Genomic DNA, 22,092 nt, shown 5'->3' with positions numbered 1-22,092 from the left:
AAACTTGTCCCTTGCCTAAGTTTTCACAGCAGCAGCAGAAAATTAATACCTGGAGGATCTATCCTCCAATTTTTATGCCATACTCCAAAAGGAGAGGACACTAAAGACTGTTCTCAAGCACCACAGGCAAAGCAACTGATTTCTTCCCTAATCTCATTCTGAAAGACAAAATGGAACTGATTTAGATAATAATAATAATAAAAAAACCTTAAGAAACAAAACAACTTCCACACAAATCAGTCACAGACAGACACCGAAAACAGAAAAGCAAAGCCCTAAAAATGTTAAATAAAGTATTTACAGAAGGCATAGACGATCTTGAATAAATACTGCTATTTGTATTCAAGCCGAATTATCCTTGTAACTTTTTTCTTCAATTTTAGTAACTCATTCTGCATGTTCTTCTTTCCTTACCATAGCCTACTACATCCAAATTTTATCTTTCTCCTTGCGAGTCTTCATTTAAACAGTATTGTATGTCCACAGCTCCCGTTTCACTGAAGTACTACGCTTCAGAAATACTTCTGTTAAGCATGAAAACAGAGTTAACCCCAGCCCTAAGGGTTTATAAAAACCTATGGAGCTTTGTTCCATTATTAAGCCTTCCAGAAACACATATGCTGCAAGTTAACACAAACCATCTCATGTACAAGTTCTATTTATAAACCAATTCCTCTACCCTAGCTACACAACGTAATATATATTTTGTCATCTTAGATACAAGTACTGCTTTCTCTCAGACAATGAAATGAAAAACAAGAGATGGCATCTTCCTCTACCACATAACACAGATGACCAAGTTTTACAGCTCAAAAATTGCCAAGTTAGGAAGAGAACTTAATGTACATTAGATGCAACAACGTACTACTAAAGTAATCAACCACAGAACATGTCTCTGAAGTTTACCAAAGTTACTGTTTCAAGAAAAAACAAAAAGGAGATTTTAAAACTGAAAACCAAGATATCAATGAGGTTTAAAAAACAAAACAAAACAACAACAACTTAATTCATGTTCCATATTCAAAACAATATTTATCTTTTCTTGCTTGACAGAAGAACAAAAGTTTTTCTGTGCTACAAATTCAAATAAAATGGGGACTATTTCATCATGCTCTGAACGTTTTTTATTAAGCATATTGTTCATAATCCTCAACAGTATAATACATCTGAAAAAGATATGCACCCCAATTATCCAGGCACTGACACTTATCACACAGCGGAAGGACTTCTAGTTCAAATACCTTTACATTAACTCACTGAGTTAGTTTCAGGTTGCTGAACTTTCTGGAAAATTATGTTAGTTGTAGACACAGAAATAGGTCAAAATAAAATTAGTTTGAAATCGTGAATCCCCCTGCCTGCCTCCCTCATTCTATACTCAAACTCAGAGGAAAACACTATCTTTTAAAACTGAAACCAGAAAAAAACGATGTTGACCACCTGAATAAAGAGCCAAGCTTAGACAGAATGACTATGGCAATACAGACTAAAATAGGTCCATTTTAGCTCCTATGTCACAATATATAACAACTAAGAAAGTTACAGTCTAGGATCTGTTTAGGAACTGCTGGTTCCGTCAGAAGTACTTCAGAGATGCAACGGAGGACAGTTGTTTTTTTTACTCAAGTCTCTAAAAGAAAAGGAAAAATGTCTAAAGAGATTAGAATTACTTTTTAAATAAAGTCCCCCTATACATTATAAAACAGTTTTACAAAAATGTATTATTCTTTAGCTGGCTATACTTTTTCAGCTCTTTGAAAAATAAACTTTTAAAATGTTACACCAAATTACATGTTATTAATACACTCTCCATGTTTAAGTGTTTCACAACATGAGAAGCACTGACTCCTAATGTTTTATCGTATTATCTCAGCAAACTAAAATGAAAAATAAGCTACTGTATAAACAATCTTTAAAAAAATAACAATACCGATCTTGTAGAACATGTGTCTCTTTCTCTTTTAGGTATCAGTGTCATTATTCCCGTAATCACAAAGTTGTACATTTCACCTATTCAATTCAGCAATCAAGTTAAAAAGTCAAACACAGGAAGTTAACCAGGTGATAGCTAGCTGCATATGCAGAGATGTGCTTGCTATTCAAAAGTGCTCCTCTGAGTGCAGAAACCAAAAGGAATAGGGACAACATTTAGTGATGAAACCTTCACTGCATATACTATATAATAAAAGTAGTCTCTAGGTAATTTTATGACTCACTTCTCACTAGGAATTTAAGCACTCGCAATAGAGGAAAAATCCCAACACACTTCAAATACGCACATACAGCAGGTTTGCTGATAATATGTGCATAGCCTTATATGCACAGACACAAATATCTTTTGCAGTGTGTACTGATCTGTGCAAAATTAAGGAGAGCTAGAGAAGGCCTTCAAATTGTCTAAAGATGTATTTTAGAATAGACAGAAGTTTACAAGCAGCAACAACTTCCTAAAAATAAAATTTATCCAGTAAGAAATACCTACCTTACAACTTTACATGTAAATAAAAGGTATGATTTTTCCATTAATACGGAAAATATTAATATATTCATATGGAAATATTAATATTTCCATACCTTTATCTGCTGTCTTCGAAGCATTGCAAGTTCCCTCATATCTCGAAATGGCTGTAGTAAGTATTGATAGAGTTCTGTGGTAGCTTCTGCAAGACTACTGTAGGCTTCATCTTCCATTTGATACAGTTCAAGCAGCTCTACCATGCTCTCTGTGTTCTTATGTTTTTCCAGAAGCTGTGAAAAAGTGAGAAAAATGACAGTTCAGTGAATGTGTTCAAACACTCCTGCTAAAAAATTTAAAAACCATTTGCCTATCCTCTTCTGTTATCTTCCCTCACCCACAAAATCATCACTTAGACATACAAAGAAAATCTTAATCCCTACCCACATCTCGAACTAAGCCAATCAAATATGAGCACTTCTCTGATAACCTTAACTCAAAACGTTCATTGTTCCTACTGATCACTGCTTTCCAAGGGTCTTCAAAAGCTAACAAATGTGAGCACAAAGATATAAGGACAGTAGGAAAAGCAACTCAGTATAAGAATCTATAACATATTAATCAGATACGCTATTTCACACATTTCCCACTTTCAGGTGTGTGTGGGGGAGAAGGAGTGATAGGAAAGGAGACAAAGAGGAGAAAAATCCCATTTTGATCTTTCTAGTCCTTTTTTCTTCTAGCCTGCCTGCACTTTGGACCCACAGAGCACCCCATTAAATCGGTGCAACTACACACACCCACACATGCCCACACCTCTGTTAAACAAAACAGTGATCTACATTTCTGGTAATTTTACCTTCTGTCCTATGACTTTACCTTAGACAGTTCAGGCACAAAAGTTCAGATTCGCAAAGTTTCCATTAGATTTTTTTTTTTAATGAAATTATCGAAGTATTTTAAACTTTAAATAAAGTACTAAAATTATTTTTAATTCATCTAAAAAAACGGCTTCCTAAAATGTCTGTCCATTCCTGTTTGTACAAATTCACTACTATATTTTATTAATTTACATGTTTGCTTTGCATCTATTTTGGGCATTTGCCTGGGCGGACCTCACATGCAGCTGTAAATCTTCCACAATTTCCAAAAAATTATTCAACTATTTAACTAAAGCTAATCTCACAGAGACATATAGAAGTACTTGATGTATTTACAAAGACAAGATTATCTGAAATTAATTTTCCTCTTATGTAATTTTCAGATATTGAAAGTCAAAGTATCTTGTCCTTTATATCATCATCTCAAAAGCACATATTCACAGTCCAGATTTACTTAAACTGAACACAGATTAGGGAAACTAAGGAATAAATGTATTGTATCTTCTATCCGTTCATTAAAGTTGGATGCCCACCTACCTGAAATATTCTCAGTACACTCAATTGCATCGAGTGCCATTACTGAAAGAGAAAATAGAGGGAACCGCAGACTGTCAGATGACAAAGCCTGGAAGAGCTTTCCCTCAGCTAGGCTTGGCAGAGACAAGACAAGATACCTAGGAGAGATGGAGTGAAAAGGATGCAACATTCCTCAGCAACATGAAACATTTTGTTGGATTACCTAGACCATTTCACGTAGGAAACTGTTTCTTTGCAAGATCATTTGCTATGTGCTTCTGCTCTCATCCAGCAGCACATAATATTCTGTGGCATTTGAATTCTTACTGACAATATTGGGTAGTATTTTGTGGCTTGCACGCTATAAAACTAATGCTTTATGAACTTTCTAGGTTGAACACACACACAACTTTGCCTACAATTGCAGGAACTGGAGTCAACTCAGATACTCCTGGTTTTGAGTCCTAGGTTCCTGTGGATTTTGTGCGTTATTCTAGCCCACCAGCAATTTCCTAGTCTATAAAGTCACCTTCTTCCTCAGCCCCTCTCGCTTGCTGCTAGTGTCTCGAAACAGTTGCCATATTCAAGCCTTCTACTTCCACCTGGCACTATCACAAAACCCTTCTATAGTCCCAAAGCTGTAGTTATTTCTCTATTCAGGTTCTAAGAAAACAAACCTTTCTTCTAAATGACCTGTTACAAGAAGGGTCTCTATTATTCTTAATAGCTCTACAACACTCTAATGTTAGTTTCCTTTTTAATGTTCAGGCTACTAATATCTGCTTATTAAATAAGGAGATACACATTTGTTGTACACATTAGTTTCATCTTGAAACTCCTACTATTCTTTAGGATACAAATCCCACAGATAAAAAATAAAATAAAGTAAACTTTACACCATTTAAAGAAGAACCTTAAGTAAACTAATATCAAGAACAGAACAATACAGTATTAGGGATTCTTCCTCCTTTCACAGACTATTCTTAAGGTGTATTTAATAGTTCTGAAATTCTGGAAGACAGTCATCATTTCCAGGCACTTTTTCAGTCTGCCTTCTGCAAAATTAAGGACAGTCTCAATTTTATGATCATAACTGTAGTACAAGGACATTTTTTGGACTCTAAAAGCATATATAAACTTATAATTAGTTGTTTTTTTAAGGGAAAATCATGTCCACAGCCAGAAACTGTACGGATAAAGTAGTGAAGTATCATGATGTTCCAGCAGATAGGAAAGACAAGTAAATGAGGATCTTTACAATGTCTTGCCAATATCTAATTCTATTGGCCTGCTGCTTCTAGTGGAGTTTCTCCAATCCTAAGCCTAGAATATAAGCAGATGGTAGATCCAACTATTCCTCAACTCCTCTGGAAATACTAAACTGTCATGGAGTAAAACCCTAATAAATACAAGAGAGGGCAAGTTATTCACATATAAAATACACATTTTCAAATTGTTAACAAAAGGTAAGCAGCTAGTTTTGCCTCCTGAGCCAAGCACCAACACAGACTCTACTTCCTGTGCCTAATGAAGACCTTTTTGAATGAAAATGGAGATGAAGGCTCATATAAACTACAATTGTCAGAAAAGACATAACAAAACTGGAAACCGATCTGGAAACCAGAGAGTATCACCTTGTTTGGTTTGGACCAAAAACCAGATAGCTATCTGCTAGGGACGTTCTTCAAAACAGGCAGGAAGGCTACCAAGCTGTGACAGACTGAGCTCTGTAAGAGACAGCCTCATCACATCCACCCAACTATTAATATGTTCCTGTACAGACTCAGTCAGATGATGTTCTGGGGGAAAACATCTGATCATTAACCTTAGAAATGCTGCAAATCAGCTCGAAAGCACATCTACATAATTTTGTCCTGTCAAGTCAACAGCATAACATTGCTGCCTCAAATTTCATTTGAGTTAAAGGCTAACAAGAGAAAGAAAATACTGGAGAATTATGAAAGTCTCCAGTTTTGGAAAATGAAAATAAAAATATAGAAAATTTGTGATTCTCATTTGAAACGACAGTTATGTCTAGATGTTTAAATGTAAGAGTCAAAAATATTCTCTCTCACTTCTTGAAACTGATGTGATTACCACTAGAAGAACGACCTTCATCAGTACAGTATGGCATGAACAGAAGTCTGATAACTCAGATACTGCTACTAGACAGAGCCTTATAAACCTGATGAAGAGTCCAGGCTGCTTTAGTGCCACAGGGCAGTCTACCAGCCCTAAAGGGGACACTGACACAGGAGACAGCTGGTGCTAAGTTGCCTGCCTAGAGGACCTCTCCCACGTTGCTCGGTAAAGCAGCCTGATGGAAGTTTTCCTGTCCCGGATCAAAGTCAGGTGAACCATTTTTTAGCTGGCTGCCATTCAGTTTTTAACTTTCCAGACTGTCATGTAACAATAATGCTGGGTCTAGCACAGAATCCACTGAATTAATAATGTCATAAGGCAAAACAGGCCCTCCACAATCTCACAGATCGTTAATTGAATATGCTCAAATTTTCACATAGCCAGTATCAAGAGGATATACTCTATCGATACACGAAAATTCAGCCAGTACCTTTTAGTAAGATAGAGACATTAGTTAAGTTGGCCAAATGCCTAAATCAGCCTGGTACCTTAGAACTGTGCGGTTTTCAGTGTATTAGCATAAAAATAGATTAAGAATTTTTGTGGCATACTTTATGTCCCACTGATGATTAATTCCCAACACAGACATTCTGTGTTACCGTTCATTTACTTCAACAGCCTCAGTATGAATTTTTGACTTTCACAATTTTTTAATTATATTATTAAAAGAAGTGGGTGGAGGAGGGAAGAGTAATATCCTGTACAGGCCTGACTAGTGCTAGACCCACTGAATACTGCATTTATTTTAAGAACAATGTTTCACAGATGTTACATTGTTCACAACTAAATGAATCCATATATTTTGGGCAACCATTATACAGATAGACTCTAACCCACAGGAAACACTTTTTTTTTTTTCAATTTAACAGCACATTTATTTGAACTATAGAACAAAGATTATTTCTGTCTTCAGTATTTTTAAAAAAAAATACTTTGCCTATAAAGCTTTAAAGGCAATACAGAGGACAGTGCAATTACATGCGATTAACCTCGGTTTTGAGCAAAATCCAAAGCTTGATTTAATCAGTGAAAAGTCTTTTCTTACATTTCCTTTGCTATTCTCAAAACTTCACTTGTTATTTCCATTTTATTTTGTGTATTTTTGTAAAACATTGTAACATGACACCTATCCAACTTTAGCTAAAACAAGCATTAAAGATACTTCTCAGTCACTTACTAGGCTTTTCATAATTTTAAAATAATAACAATAGAATAACCTATTGTCATATGAATTTAGGTTCTCAGAAGCCTGACAGTACTACTTGCCATTTTCAGAAACAATTTTAAAGCTTTTTAATTGGAGAAGCGTATTTAAAATCTGAGGCAAAACTAAGGAGTAGTTATTTTCAGAGAGCAGAAGCACACTGCTGTAGATGACACAGTTAGATACTCCATCCTTTCCACCGAAGAGCAGTCCTAAGTATAAAAACATCAAATCTTCCTGTTGATAAACTAGCAATAGGCTACAACGAGCTCCAGGCAATAAGTTCCACAGAAATAAAATTCCAGAGTGCATAGAATTTGGATGCAATATTTCAGCAATTGAACTTAGACGGTAAGTTGATACACTAGAACATACTTTAAATTGTTTCTATTCTCTTTTAAAACTCTCTTTAAACAGCAGTTTTTAAAACAAAAACATTCTTATTAAAAACAAACACACCCACAACTCCTTGTAATCAGCAACACACTCAACTACATGAAATCTGTGTTATAGGTAATTTATTTTTCCTCTCTCTTATATGCATGATCCCTTATTTAAAATGTCACTTTTTGTGGTTGAAAGATCAAGCCTTGCCAGAACATTTAGCTTTCTGCTTGCATGATTGTATTACCATTAACATCTTTTGCTTTGTAATTTAAAAAGAATATTTGCATTACTTTTGCAGCTGAATATCCCAGTAATGATCAAAACCTGACTCTCCAATAGAGATGTAAAATAGATTTTACTGTTTGGGACAGAAACAACCTAAGAGAATGCAAAAGATGTATACAGCCAGCTGGGGTGGCACAAGTAAATAAGGTAATATTGCCCAGCATAAGAAGTGCTGGAATCAGTCTAACCTCTTAAGATTAAAGAAAGATACAAACGAGCAAGTTGCATATGAAACTGATTTGGAAACACAAAGTTTGTAATTGGTACTTAAAGCAATCATCCACCTACGGAGCGGACAAAATGCTGAAAGGTCCAAAGCACAAAGCACAGCAAAGGTTAATGTCTGAGTTTTGGCGGGGATTTCTGTATGACTGTTTACAGAAGGACTAAGTTAATTAAAATAATCAAGCCAAACCAAAAGCATGTATAGCAAACAAGTCTATCAAAGTTTGCAGTTATTCTAAGAAACAAACAAACAAACAAACAGGGTATTGGGAAGTAGTAACAAGGGTGTTTAGTACTAAAGAAAGAAAAGAGAACACTTTCACAGAATGTTTCATGCTATCTTCTAGGCCTGTGAAGAGCTGTGCTCACATCAAGTGAGCCACATCACTCCCCTTTAAACCCTGTTTAAAACAGTCTTTCACCATAGTATCTACTAGAGAAATTGACTGTGGACAGCACACCAGCAAGCAAAGACCAGCACTCTGCAGATTGGCCACCTTGGCCATCTTTCACTCTTATCAGTTATCTTCCTTTTGTTACTGCCCCAGGAGCTGTTAACCTGTCACTTTTGTCAAATTCACTTATAATGCCTACCAAAATGCACCTCATTTCAATACACTACCTGTAATACAAGTCAGCAGAAAAAGGAAAAACTGAACTACTCAGCAAGAAGAACTGAAGTAGTATTTTAAGGTAGCTAAGCGAGACAAAACATCATTTCAATGTATGCATCACTACTGAACAACATAATTTCTCTCCTTCCACACAAGATTTTAAGTAGAAATCTCAGTAGAACTATGTATATATAACTGGCTGGAATATCACAAGGCTGAAGGTTAAAGCTGCCAACTCTGACTACAAAGTACGGCACATTAGATCTTTTCTGAAGACCTCTCAAAAGAGAGATGCCAATGATTAAAAAATATGCATCTCCTTTTCCGTAAACAAGACAAATGTATGTGGGGCAGCATGGTAGAAGCTGCTTTTATTTTAAGATGGCACTTGTCTGATCTAAATAACTCACCTTACTGTGTGATGTGCCATTCCAGAGTTACACCATCATGTCAAATTAGCGCCAATAAAAGCCAGCTATTTATTTGAATTCAATACATTACTTGGAATGGCACAGCCACAAACAAGCTATATAAATCATAGCAAACAAGGGCTAATTACATAGGAGTGCCATGCTTTTTGTCCTGCTGTCAGTAACACAGAAATAAGTATTTACATTATAATGTAATCTGATGAATAAAATAGACGAGTTTTCCATATTTCAAAGTTAACTCTGGGACTCCTATTCCTCCCTTTGGAAAGAGGCAAAATAACTAAAAGATAAAGTCATTAATGAATCACTGATCAGTTGGAACATAGTAGTATTGAACCAAAAGACTTCTAGGCAACACCTCACCCTGAAGGCTTGGCAAACAGCTATATTCTACTCATGTCCTAGTAAGTTCTAACTTTTCCTGCAGAAGTCTGATCAAAAAACACCCAAAAACCAGAAGAGTGAGAACACACATTAAGGTAAGTGTTCATGCTGTGCCATAAAATACATTGCTTTTGGTCCACAAACCCTCTATTCTGTGCTTCTTACCTCTGCTGTTAGTTAGGAAAACATTTTCAAGAGTATCAAAACCAACAATCATCTAAATCAAATAAAACTTGCATACAATGAATGCAGTTACTTAAGTGAATATTATGACATTACTCTTAGAGCCCTTTCCTTTGTGTAAGGTTTGCAATGTTGGGGCACAGAGGTCTAGCCAAACACTCATTCTGCTAAAGAGGAAACATTCTTCTAGGAAAACAAATGTGAAAAGAAGAAAAAAAATTTTTAAGGTATAATCAACTTCACTCTGAAGTCAACTCACGGGACTTGCAACGTCAGCACTGAGTTAGTACTCTTACCAGTTTTACAGTGCATTTGGTGTGGTAGAAGATATTCTTAAATATCTGATATATAATATCTACAAAATATTAATCTGATGTTAGACTTCTTTAAAATCTAGTTCAAAGGAGACAGAGCATTGTGGCAAAACCAGACCCAGAGCACTACTAAGAGTGAATTTACTTCTTAAAGCTGAGCTGAACTAATGGCTTGCTCCTACTGGAAGGAGATCCCACTTTCCATTCCCCTTCCCTTTCTTCTTCCACCTCCACCCCAGTTCCTTGTTCCTTCTGCTCTCAGGTGCATTTTCTCACTCCCTCCATTACACTGGCTTGGTCCTTCTCAGACCCTTCAACAAAGTAACTGAGCATCTGGCAGAAAAGTATTTTTGGAATTTCTCTCAGATTAATTTCCTGCAGTTTAATGAGTTGAATTAGCACAACTCAAGGAAAGAAAGACGTAGGATCTCCCCCTTTCAGCATCAGTGAACTGATGAAAGGTAAGTTACATATTCGGACATGAGCCAGTTCTTCAGCTCCCTCTGATAGGGTGGCTGGCTAGTTAGCCACCTTCAAACATTAGACAACAGCTGGTGGGTAATTCAAATGGACCTCTGTGTGACTTCCAAAGGCTACTACAGTTCAACATGGATTCAACCTTTATAGCACCTTATCTGAAGGTGAAAGCACGGAAAGTCAGGTCTAAGAAGGAAACAACGCTGTGCATGATTAAACCAAATTCTGAAAGTTTCTAAACTAAAATTATTTTTGATTTAAAAGCTGAATACAACATTAAAAACAAACCCCAACAACAAAATCCCCACATTTACAGCATAGTATTATTAACTAATAAAAAGCTAAATAAGGTATTAAGAAACTCCTGAAATCCCATATTGTGCACACTATTTTTCCTCCCACTCTAACAGCAAATAGCACGTCATTAGCAAGCTATTAAATCCCTTTCCTAACAGTACAACATTTCAGAAGAGAGCAATTTAAATTAGTATCAGAATTATGTTCTGTGTTGTTATCCATTTGGGTTGGTTTTTGTTCCTATTTTCACAGGGAAATGGGGGGAAGGATACATAGATGAAATATTAGGGAGAAACAAAACCCTGCCAACTCTAATGTGGGTGCTTAATACTTCTGATAAAAATCTTCATGTTGAACCATAGAGATAAAAGAAGCACAAATAAAACACAGTTGAAATAATACATACAATTTATCTATTAATCAAACTCTTCCTAAACTGATCCAATATTTCAAGCACTTTGGGATTTTTTTAAACTCCTATCATATACTCTTCCCTCCCACATGTGGAGTCTTTGCTAAATTATACTACTGTGAAGTGAAAAAAAGATTTAAGTTATAATCTGTGACACCTGATGATTGTAAACAAATATTGCTCTCCTTCAAAGACCGAAAAACCCTACTGTCTACTGTCAGAAGTCACTTGTTTCTAGTGGTGGCAAACTGCAATAATTTCGGCTCTGAAGCTGTAGTGCTATTTTTAGGAAAATTATAACTTTTTAGAAATGTTTAAGACTGATCTACAGTTTTTCCTCCCTCAAAAGCTTTACAATTGCATTCATAATTTTTTTTGCCTTTAATTTTCCTTAAAATAGAGACATAAAGTACACACTATTACTTGAGCTCTTTTTTAAACAGGAACTAATCTAAATTGGTCCTACTTTGAGTATGGGACTGGCCTTAGCAACCTGCAGAGGTCCCTTCTAACAGAATAGTTTTCTAATATAATAATCTATGATTCCAAGTCATCAAAAAAACTTTTACAAAACTCTTTCTAAAGTGTCTGAAAACAAGCCATGATGCAATACTGTTATGTGAAAAGTTGTGCTACAATTCATTTAAGATGACCCACATAAACTGTCTGCAAGTCATCACAAACAAATGCTAATCAAATCTTTAAAACATATTTTTCAAAGGAAAAAAAAATCCTGTTCCATCACACCAATAACAACAATTTTTCTAAAAGAAAGTCATATAAACAGTTGACCACAATTGCATTTTGAAAAGTATTATAATAGTAGTGTAAAACAACAATTTTGAGTATCTTTTCCAAAAGCAGAAGTACTCAACTGTACTTTCAGAAACCATGAAAAATGTTGCTGAATGACACCCTGGAAGTGTTTTACAATATCTTTTCAGGAGGAACTTATAGCCAAAAGCTAAATTAATGTCCACGAACCATTCAAACTTTTCTGAATGGGTAACGTTTGTCTGCCTTATAGATTATAAAAAAATTCCTTACCATTCCACTCCATTGGTAACTTTTACTGTACAAATACCACAAACAGAAAGAAATAGATGGAGAGGAAATCAGAGAAAATTCAGAGGAAATCTTACCAATAAAAGGTTTTCAACTGAAAACAACCTCTGTCAAAATTTTTGCAACCAGTCAGTGGAGTAAGAGGCAGATATACCACCAGCATTCTATTTACATCTCCTCTAAACAGCTTTAGATGATGAGCTTCAGATGCCAGCCTGCCAAGGGAGCTGTCTTCACAACAAAATTCCTCTCTGACTACAACCAGGACAGTTAATCAAAAAGTAAAATCCAAACTCCACAAATGAACCTCTAACAGGAAGTTATTAAGAAGAAAGGACACAGATGAAAAGCAAGAACTAGTAAACAAGGAGACATTTGTGGAGAAACTGCAAGTTAAAAATCTAGTACTGGTTTTACAAAAGAATGTCTCCAAAACCTTCAGTGGGGTAAGTAATTTTTTATACTAGAGATGAATTTAGCACTGTTTGTTAAAATTCTTAGGACTAATAAAGATTTCTTCAGATAGACTAATAATGGTTTAGTTTAACTATATTCAGGCCCATCTCCTTCAGAAACATGGTTGGCCAAGTTTCAACAACTAACTAAAACAAAAACACATTTTCCATATTAATTTATAGCATTTATGACTAGAAGATGCTATGAGATCATCCAATCTCCCTGTCCAAAAGATCTGTACCATTTTTATAATCATGTTTCGAGTTATCCAAGGGCCTCAGTAATTTTTCTTAAAGACTAACCCATATTCTAGCAGATCTCACCATTGGATTTCTAGATGAGATCATATTATTACTTTCTGTAAGGACACAATAATTCTTTCATTCCCATTCTTAAACATTCTTGCATGTTTGCTATTAAATAGCATTGCATTCAACGCAGGGATTTTCAGTGAACTATCCAAAGATCTTTGCTCTGAATGGTTATGGTGATGTTAGTACCCTAAAAGATGTACGAGTAATTCAAATAAACTGTTCCAAAGCATATTAATTTTGGCTCCCTTCCTTAAAAATTTTCAGTCTTCTAATAAAGATCAGTATAAATAATATGGTTAAAACTACAGTTGCCATTATCTTGATATGCCACTTTCCCAGATTACTGTCACGCTGAATACCAGTAGCAGCATAAAACTTCTGAATGCTCATTTTCTAACATAGTAAAATGCTTATGACAACAGAATATCTTATTTACAGGTTTTTATTACATAGTAAATTAACACCAACTTGTGACAAACCTTTAAAAATAAAATGAATTTCTTTGTAATTAGTTCTGCTCGTTTTCTGGGATAGAGGGAAGAAACAATGAATAACTTTTATATTACTGGCACTTGGCACTGGAATTACCCAAAATTGCAAAATATGTTCTAGGCACAGATTCCTCTACAGAGTTCAATATATGTTCATTTGTTTCTCTTACTTTTGTACAGGACACCCATACAGCATCACCCATAGTAGAATTATAGTATCACCAAATCTGAAGAGTTGATTCTTTTCTAGAGAAAATAAAGGACGAGGTGGATTGAGCCATGTTTAGAAGAAACCCTCGACAGCTAAAGCAACAGACTCAATACCTCACAACGCAAACTTATTTTACTGCCAAGAAGTATTTAACATAGCATTCTGAGTACCAGCTCAAATATATCCTTCCCTCAACTCAGCACTGGTGAGGCCACATGAGGAGTCCAGCTCTGTGCTCCCCCGTACAAGAAAGACATGGACCTGCTGGAGCGAGTCCAGTGAAGGGCTACAAAGAAGATTAAGGGACTGGAGCATCTCTCATATGAGAAAAGCCTGAGAGAGCTGGGACTGTTTAGCCTGGAGAAGAGAAGACTCGGAGGGAATTTCATCAATGTTTATAAATATCTGATGGGACAATGTAAAGATGATGCCAGACTCTTCTCAGTGGTGCCCAGTGACAAGAATCAACGGGCACAAATCAAAACACAGGAAATTCCACTTAATTGTAAGAAAACACTTTTTCACTGTGATGGTGGTTGAACACTGGAACAGATTACCCAGAGAGGTTATAGAGACTCCATCCTTGGAGAGATTCAAAACCCGACTGGACACAGTTCCCGGGCAACCTGCTCTAGGTGACCCTGGTTGAGGAGGGAGGTTAGACCAGACTGTCTCCAGAGGTCCCTGCCAACCTCTATTCTGCGTTTCTGTGGTATATCAAATAGTTAATCAAAATGTGTCTTAAGGATATCATAATTCTCCTTCTCTCTCTTGCTACCCTATCTTCCCTCTCTCCCTACCACATTCCTTATTGTTAAGTTTCTGCCTCCTGAAAAAAAACAAAAGAACCCCATAGATGTATTTTTAGTTGGACAGAGTCCCTACCTTGACTGACGTTCTCTTGAAGAGCAGCAATTTCCTGGTGGACTATAATGGTATGATTCTACTAATATTAAAGAAAGGGATGATAAAAGCACCTCCCAAAAGAGATCATGTGACTACTTACAGAAAAATAATAGATCCAGCTTTTCAGAGGCTTCTGCAGCTCTGTGGTAGCAATATTACATATATAAAGAGCAATGTAAACCCCACTGATCATCTGTAAGCCTTTATTGAAAAAAGAAGTGTAAAAAAGATGTAATGATTAGAAATAATCTGCTTTCTTATGCTAAGCTGGCCTGTGTAACACTATCTCAGCCAGAAACTGAGGGGAAGAAAAAGTTATCAGATTTTGAAAGCAATGTTGAAAGACACTGATTTGATGGCCTAAGTCCTGTAGGACATTTAATACAGGAGGGAGAAAGAAAATAATGCTGGAAAAAGGGAGAAAAAAATATGCCAGAAGACAAAGTAAGGTAAACATGAAGAAAAAACAACCCAACAGCAGATCTAACCACTAGAAAATGAAGTGGGCTGTAAATTCCAAGCAGCATAATGGATAACAGTGTTTATTACATGGGTTATATGCACCTCTTCAAAATATTCTGGCACATAAAAACATTGCAACTACATATCAGCTAGAACAACTTTAACGGGAAATGGAGGAAGGTCTATCCCTATACCTTGGGAAATGAACAATTCACATTTTGAACTGAAATATGAAATAACTTTATCTTATCATCAGAATATTCCCCCAACCACAAGACAAAAATTGTTCCTCAACCCCCGTTCAGACAGTTAAACAGAGCCTATTTTGTATTTTATTTCTATTTTTCTTCTCAGGTATTTGGATAGGGACAAGAACTATGAGACTGGCAAGCCAAATTCTTTAATTTCTAAAAATTAAGGTCAAGCTTACTGGGCTAAGGGTCATACTGAACAGTATTACTATATTTTTAAGGAATGTTACTATTATTTTTGATGTAAGACTTAAGTTGTGTCAGGTAAGCAAATTCTTCAAGCAGTTGTTCTTTTCTTTGTGTACATATCATTTACATTTCTGTGTGTCTTGAAGGAATGCACATTATTATAAGCATTCTACTCTTTTCAAATACAGTAGTGTACCGGATCATCTTCAGCTAGCCCTTGTCAAACTAACAAGTCATTAATAAAACAACACATGAAATCTATCCACATATGTATGCCATATGTGGCTTGCAGAAAGGGGGGGAAAACAAGAGAAAAATATTACATAAAATCTAGGAAAAGTATCCTACTGAGACTGGAAAAGAGACAATATAAAAAGACTGAGAAAAACAAAGGCAGTAGCCAAAACTCTAATTAGCCTACAACCACAAGTCTATAGATCTCTGAAGCAATTTGATACTACCCATAAAACAGAATTAAAAGCAAGAAGCAATAGAAAAAAATAAGCATTGGGTCAGGAAGATATCAAACGGAAGAAAGACAAATGATAAAAAAATTCCAATTAAAAGGTAAATAGTAATTTTGCATAGGACTTAGAACATTTTACTTCACAAGCTATGGAGAGAAGCAAACACTGTAGTAATGTGGTCTAATGTCCTTTAAATACTGAATCCTAGAAGCCATTTTAAAGTATGTATTTTAGAATGGTATGTTATCACATCTTAAGACTTTCGGCAACTTTATGTTCACCATATGATTAAGCTGTTGCACTATTTAATTATCCTTTCTGCTATAAGGGTCCAGGAATCTCAAATGATATAAAACCCCTTCTATCTTCATTCTATGTCTTCCAGTAGTATCACCTGCCATAACAGAATATATACAGACACATTTCAGAAATTCACTGAAACACTTTGAAAAGAAAAATATCAATGTGACTTTAACTTTTATTATTTCCAGAAGAGAAGGGGAAAAGCATCACTCCACATGTCATTCTGCTTATCTGAAAACGCAGCACAGTATCCTTACTGCTGGGTCTCATGCTTACAGAATGAGTCCAACCTCTACAGATACCGAGCCTTTAAAATTCTTATTAACTTAAGACTAGTTCAAAACAGCCAGAAATAATTGCTAATGACTCCAACTGCAGATTATATAAATAAGAAGATGATGGCTGGCAAGGATAAATACCAAGAAAACATCTTCGGTTGGACAGCAACAGAAGTACTAGCCAGAGTATTATCATCATGTGGCTGTTTCCTAATAACTTGGAGACTACTTACCTATTCTACACAGCATACCCTACAGCCGCTAATAGATACTAACTTTTGGTTAGCACTAACTTATAGTACTGGTACAGTACTTAAACAGCCTATTTATGAAGTATTCAGGAGAGAATCAAAACAGTTTTACTGAAAACAAGTGTCACTACAGCTAATGAGCACATACAAACAGCTTTCAAGCAAAAATAAGTAGGATTTCCAGAATGTTCAGCATTAGTCTAATTCTGTTCTATTCACGTCAATAGAAAAAAATATCAACAGTACATCTTCTTTTAACCCCCTGTGTTTCCAAAGTCAAATTTGAACCAGTGTTCTGTTTTCTCACAAGATACCTTATGTATCTTCTAAATCCAACCACTGTAGTTAACATAAAGGATTCAGTTGTCTTTGCCTCTTGCACAGAAGGATATTTCACTGGTTTGGATGAAAATTTACTGACAGTGATTTCAACACCAAACTGTTCAGTAATCCAAAAGTAAGTAATACAAAACAATATAAAGAAGTATTCAATGTTTCAATAATACAAAAAAAAAACCAACAAAAAAATCCCTCTTTAAACTGCATTGCACCTAACAGTAGATCATCAAATAGAAACAGCTACCTTACCTCTGGAAAGGTCACATTATTCATATAGTGCCCTGCTACCTAACATATACACATTTATTTTAGTACTGAATGCACAGAAACAAGGAAATAAAGTTTTCCTAGTTACTGAGACAATCATGAATATTATTTTCATTAAATATTAGAAGAGGCTCAACAAAACAAAGACTAAACTGCGGCTATTACTTAGGTTTTTTTGATGAACACAGAAATACGTGACAACATCCTTTGAAACCAACAAATGTGAAAGTCTGTCAGTTACAAGTGGACCAACTCATTATGAATTTGTATGATTTGACAATCTTAGTTCATTCATTCACAACCAAGCTTCTCTACTAGAGATGTGCAAAGGTCATAAAAAAATGTGTATACACACCAAATAAGAAAGGGAAAAAAATGACAATACAGCTTTCTGACAAAAAAACCCTGTTTTCTTCTCATGTAACAATGAGTTGTTACCCATAACAAAATAAATAAAAGGTTTAAATGAAAACTTTTCTTAACTTTTCTAGCCCTTTGAATCAAAAGTAAAATGAAGCCTATCAACATCAAATTAAAGTCTCCAGGGCTTTTCTGGTGCCTAGTAAAATCTTCCAGTATACAGGGGAAAGAGTTTAAAAATATCAGTAGGTCCTCACTCCCAAGGCAGTCTTAAACTAGCCAAAGAAAACATGATGGGCTCAGAATGTCTTCAGAATTTAACCATGCACTAGAAGTGTTTCTCAACTTATTATTAAAGCAATTAAAAGAACACACACAGAACATGAAGAGATGCAAAATGATCTTTCAACAGTCTGCCTGCAGATACCAGAATTCAAAGATTTCCTGAACAACAATAAAAGGAAAGTAAGTCTCTAGTTTTGTAACTGGCATTCAAGATCCTATAGACTGTCATCTGCCAAACTTCAGACAACTGTGGTGCTTAAGAGCTATAGGGGACAGACACATTCATAGGTCTCATTAATTCAAAGATGCTGAAGAAGGCATATAAAAGTACAGATAGGCTTCCCATACCCACAACTTGCTATGCAGAAGCAAGTAAAAGGATAAGCATGCAATGGGCTACATTTGTTGGCATGATTAATTCACCAACCCCTCCTAATCATAGTTTGTATTATACAAACAACAACACTTCTTATGCAGTAAAATGGTGACCACATTCAACCTTTTCCCAATATAGCAATGACAAAGAGATACACCATCTTTGATGTTACTAGACAAAAATTTACAAGCGGGTACATTTATCCTACAGTAACTCCTTCCACATTGTAACAGCCAGGAAATTGGCAGTGACAGGAGTACAGAAAGGAGCTTTTTCTGCCTTCCAGAGGCAGAAGTTTAAAACATTGGTAATACTGGCCAAGAAGCTGGAATTCCAAATGAGGATTCAGTGGCATCCTCTCCATTAAAATAATAACATTTTTTATCTAGCCATTAACTGATTATTTGTCATGTTTACATTTGGGAGTTTAGTCCTCTAGTTAGGCATCTGATTAATTTTTTAAACAGGCATAAACTTAATGAACGAGGGCTCCAAACAAGTGTTTCTTAGTATTCAAAAACAAGGTAGAAAAATACTTCCTCCTGTAGATACAAGTTTTTACTTTAGCATAAATTAACTGTTCCTAAATTGTTTCAGAATTAATAGTTTTATATGAAAAAATAAAAAGATATGCTATTTGAAAAGGGCAAATTATGCAGAAGAAATTAATTCCAGGTCATGTAGTTCTTCTACAACTATTTTTTCTTCCTGATCTTGGATCTGTTTCTACTTGCAACATTTTTCTGGCTTATTAAAGGTTTATAATTGAAACAGATAAAAATGCCTATTACAAAGGGCAGCAATTATTAACTGCTGTGAAAATAAACTGGCTAGTGTCTAACTTATGAAACACAGCAGATGGCCAAGTAGGGGATGCTGAAACAATGTACGCAAAAGATTTTGCTGCTCACTTTTTTTCTCCATCCCAAAGAACATAATCAACAGACTCTGCAAGCATTTCACAAGTAATATTTTCATYGCACAGAGAAATCTGTCCTGGAAAAAGAGATATATTACACAATTATAAATGTCAGAAGCATATTTTAAAATGTTAAGCCCAAGTCTTCATGTTCTAAATTTGCTTTTTGGCCAAGTTTACATTCGTGAAGACCTTCTGTATTTGTTATACTCCTTGATATTTTTTCAGTTGCAAATTCTACACAGTCCCTTACCCCTCTCTCCCCAAAGTTCTAATAAGAGGTAAACTCATTTAAAATTGCAGGAACCCAACATTCCCAACAGCTACAGGCAGATTTCAAGTACAGATGGAAAAGTAAATAAAAAAAGAGATGAAATGTTGATTCTGTAGGTTTTTCTTGACATTCTGAAAAGCTATTATTTCAGAAATACCCAGCAATACCCATCAACCATTGCTTCATTTTCTTAGAATTACAATGACAAATGATACTACTATTTGCTCAAAAGAAAGACATCATGAATGAAGTAAACCACTAACAGGTAAGGAAAAGAGAAACCCGAGAGCCAAAAGGGAAAGAGCAGGTCACTCTGTTGGTTTCTTTTCTTAAACATGAACTACCTTTAATTAAAGAAGGATCAATTTACACAATAGACAGTGACAGAAGTACAGCTGTACTGACTTTAGGTACACTACTAGATTGGTTACCATAGGGAAGGAAGGTGGCACTGTGGTCAAATACACATATACGTGCTAACATTTTGTCTGCACCAAGTTCTGAATATTAATTGAGAGTAAGATGCTGTAGTTTCAAGATCTTGATGGATAAAACTTGCATAACCTACCAATAACTGATTTATTTTTTGCCCATGCTACTGGTGCTAGCAGAACTTGAGACTCTCCAGATAACAAACAGTTCTTGCAGAGCAATTCTGAATCAGCGGTTCTCAAAAAAACATGCACTTCTGAGTTTGATAATCATTCCCAAGACCATGTATTTAACAGGACTGTTCATACTCCATCAGGAAAAAAAAAGTTCACTACCACACATTTCTGAACACACAATAATGGTAGGATACATGTGAGCAGCTGGAGCAGCCAACCTTGATTTATATCCATACAACAGAATTTAGATGGTGTTTGCAAAATGAAAAAATCCATAACCCGATTCATACATATAGCTATGTCTAGACAGACCTTTGTACATTCTGGACCAAGGCTACACAAACAGAGAAACAAGTGTAAAATTCTCGTAATTACTGGGAAAATCTGGGTCCTCATGTACCTCAGTCCACAAAGAAGTGGAAAAAAATTTCACAGGCTGAGGCAGTGTTAGCAGAATCAACCTCCTCAACTACTTTTCTCTAAAAAGAATAAAGTAAGAGAAAGAGAGAGCTGGTATGACTTGAAACATCCAAGTCTTGTCAGATGCTGATTGACAATGGCAATACAGTTAGAACTTGCTAGGACCAGATAGCTTGCTTTTGTAAAATCCTAACTCCAAGGTAGCTTAATTGTAAAATCCCAGCTCCAAGAACTTACCAGCTCAACGTAAGTGTAGCTATTGCAATTCCACTGGAAACGTCTCACTTGAAATACTAGATTCAGCACCCAGAGCCTGTAGGAACCCAAAAATTTTTGGATTCAGAAGCCTAAACTGTACTGTCAAACACTACGTTGTTGCTCCCATTAAACAGAAAAATCCAGACTCCAACACATCATGGTGCAAAGCAAATGCAATGACAAAAGCCTGAGAGTAAGACCCTGCCAAATCCATCACGTTCTTGCTCACAAACCTCTAAATTCTACTGCACAGAATGAAGTGCTGAGCCACACTTGGACAGCCAGGGAAATCTGCACCTTCTTAAACCTGACACTAGAGATCTTGGAAAGGGTTAAGACTCATTTTCTTACTTAGATTCTTAAAGTTTTATCTTTAAGCTAGACGGCTTTCTCTTCCTGTACCTTTTTCTTTTTTTTTTTTTTTTTTTTTTTTGCGGTTACGAGGATTGATCAATTCTGCAAAGGGAGAGGGCAGCAGCAGAAGAGAACAACTAAATAAGACGGCACAGGGTAAAAAACAGGTAACATCAAGGTGGAGGGACCTGGACCATGTGGCAGCCTCACCTCCTGGATTCGCTTGCGGGCCCGCTGCAGCACCTCCTCGTATCCCTTTTGTCGCAGCTCACTCAGGCTCTCGTAATACTCTTCAGGGTCGTCAGTCTCGGTGAAAAGCACCTGCGAAAGGATCTTCCAGCCGCAGGTATCCAAGCTGTGGACCAAGTAAACTTGTAGTTTGTAGCAAAGAGCGTCCATCTCCTGCTCGGAGAGCTCCGGGGCTCCGAACAGCACCGTCCACATGCCCGAGGGCTCCTCGGGGAAGGCGGGCAGGTAGGGCTCCAGCTCCGAGTTCACCGAGCACAGCTGCTGGTGCACAGCCCGCAAGTCTTGGAAGGAGAAGAGGCCGGCCCAGCTGCACTCCTCCCCCGCGGGCTCCACGTCGGGAGCGGCCGGCTCGGCCGCCGGCAGCGGGGAGCACGGCAGCGACAGCGAGGCGGCCGCCGCCTCCTCCCTCCCCAGCTCCAGCACCTCTATGTCCTCGGCGGCACCTGCCGCCTCCGGGCCCCGCGGCGGCCTCCGCGCCGGGCTGCTCTTGGCGCGCAGCGGGCTCCTCGGCAGCGCCTCGGCCGCCGCGCCC

The 22,092-nt window shown here is 36.6% G+C and overlaps 1 protein-coding gene across 1 annotated transcript in view; it reads right to left on the bottom strand.

Annotated features, from left to right (window-relative positions):
* Positions 1 to 22,092, bottom strand: part of JMY (junction mediating and regulatory protein, p53 cofactor) — a 73,795-nt gene that overhangs the window by 51,325 nt on the left and 378 nt on the right. The window contains exons 1-2 of the mRNA XM_026073761.1: positions 21,522 to 22,092; positions 2,575 to 2,748 (exon numbers count right to left, since the gene is read on the bottom strand). The exon at positions 21,522 to 22,092 is cut by the window's right edge and continues 378 nt beyond it. Of these exons, the coding sequence (XP_025929546.1) occupies positions 2,575 to 2,748; positions 21,522 to 22,092 (745 nt within the window). The remainder of the gene's footprint in view (positions 1 to 2,574; positions 2,749 to 21,521) is intronic.

This window comes from Apteryx rowi, unplaced genomic scaffold (assembly GCF_003343035.1).
Source record: "Apteryx rowi isolate R43461 unplaced genomic scaffold, aptRow1 scaffold_377, whole genome shotgun sequence".
Lineage (NCBI taxonomy): Eukaryota > Metazoa > Chordata > Aves > Apterygiformes > Apterygidae > Apteryx > Apteryx rowi.
Note: the sequence above shows the minus strand (reverse complement) of the source record. Positions and strands in the feature narration are given on the sequence as shown.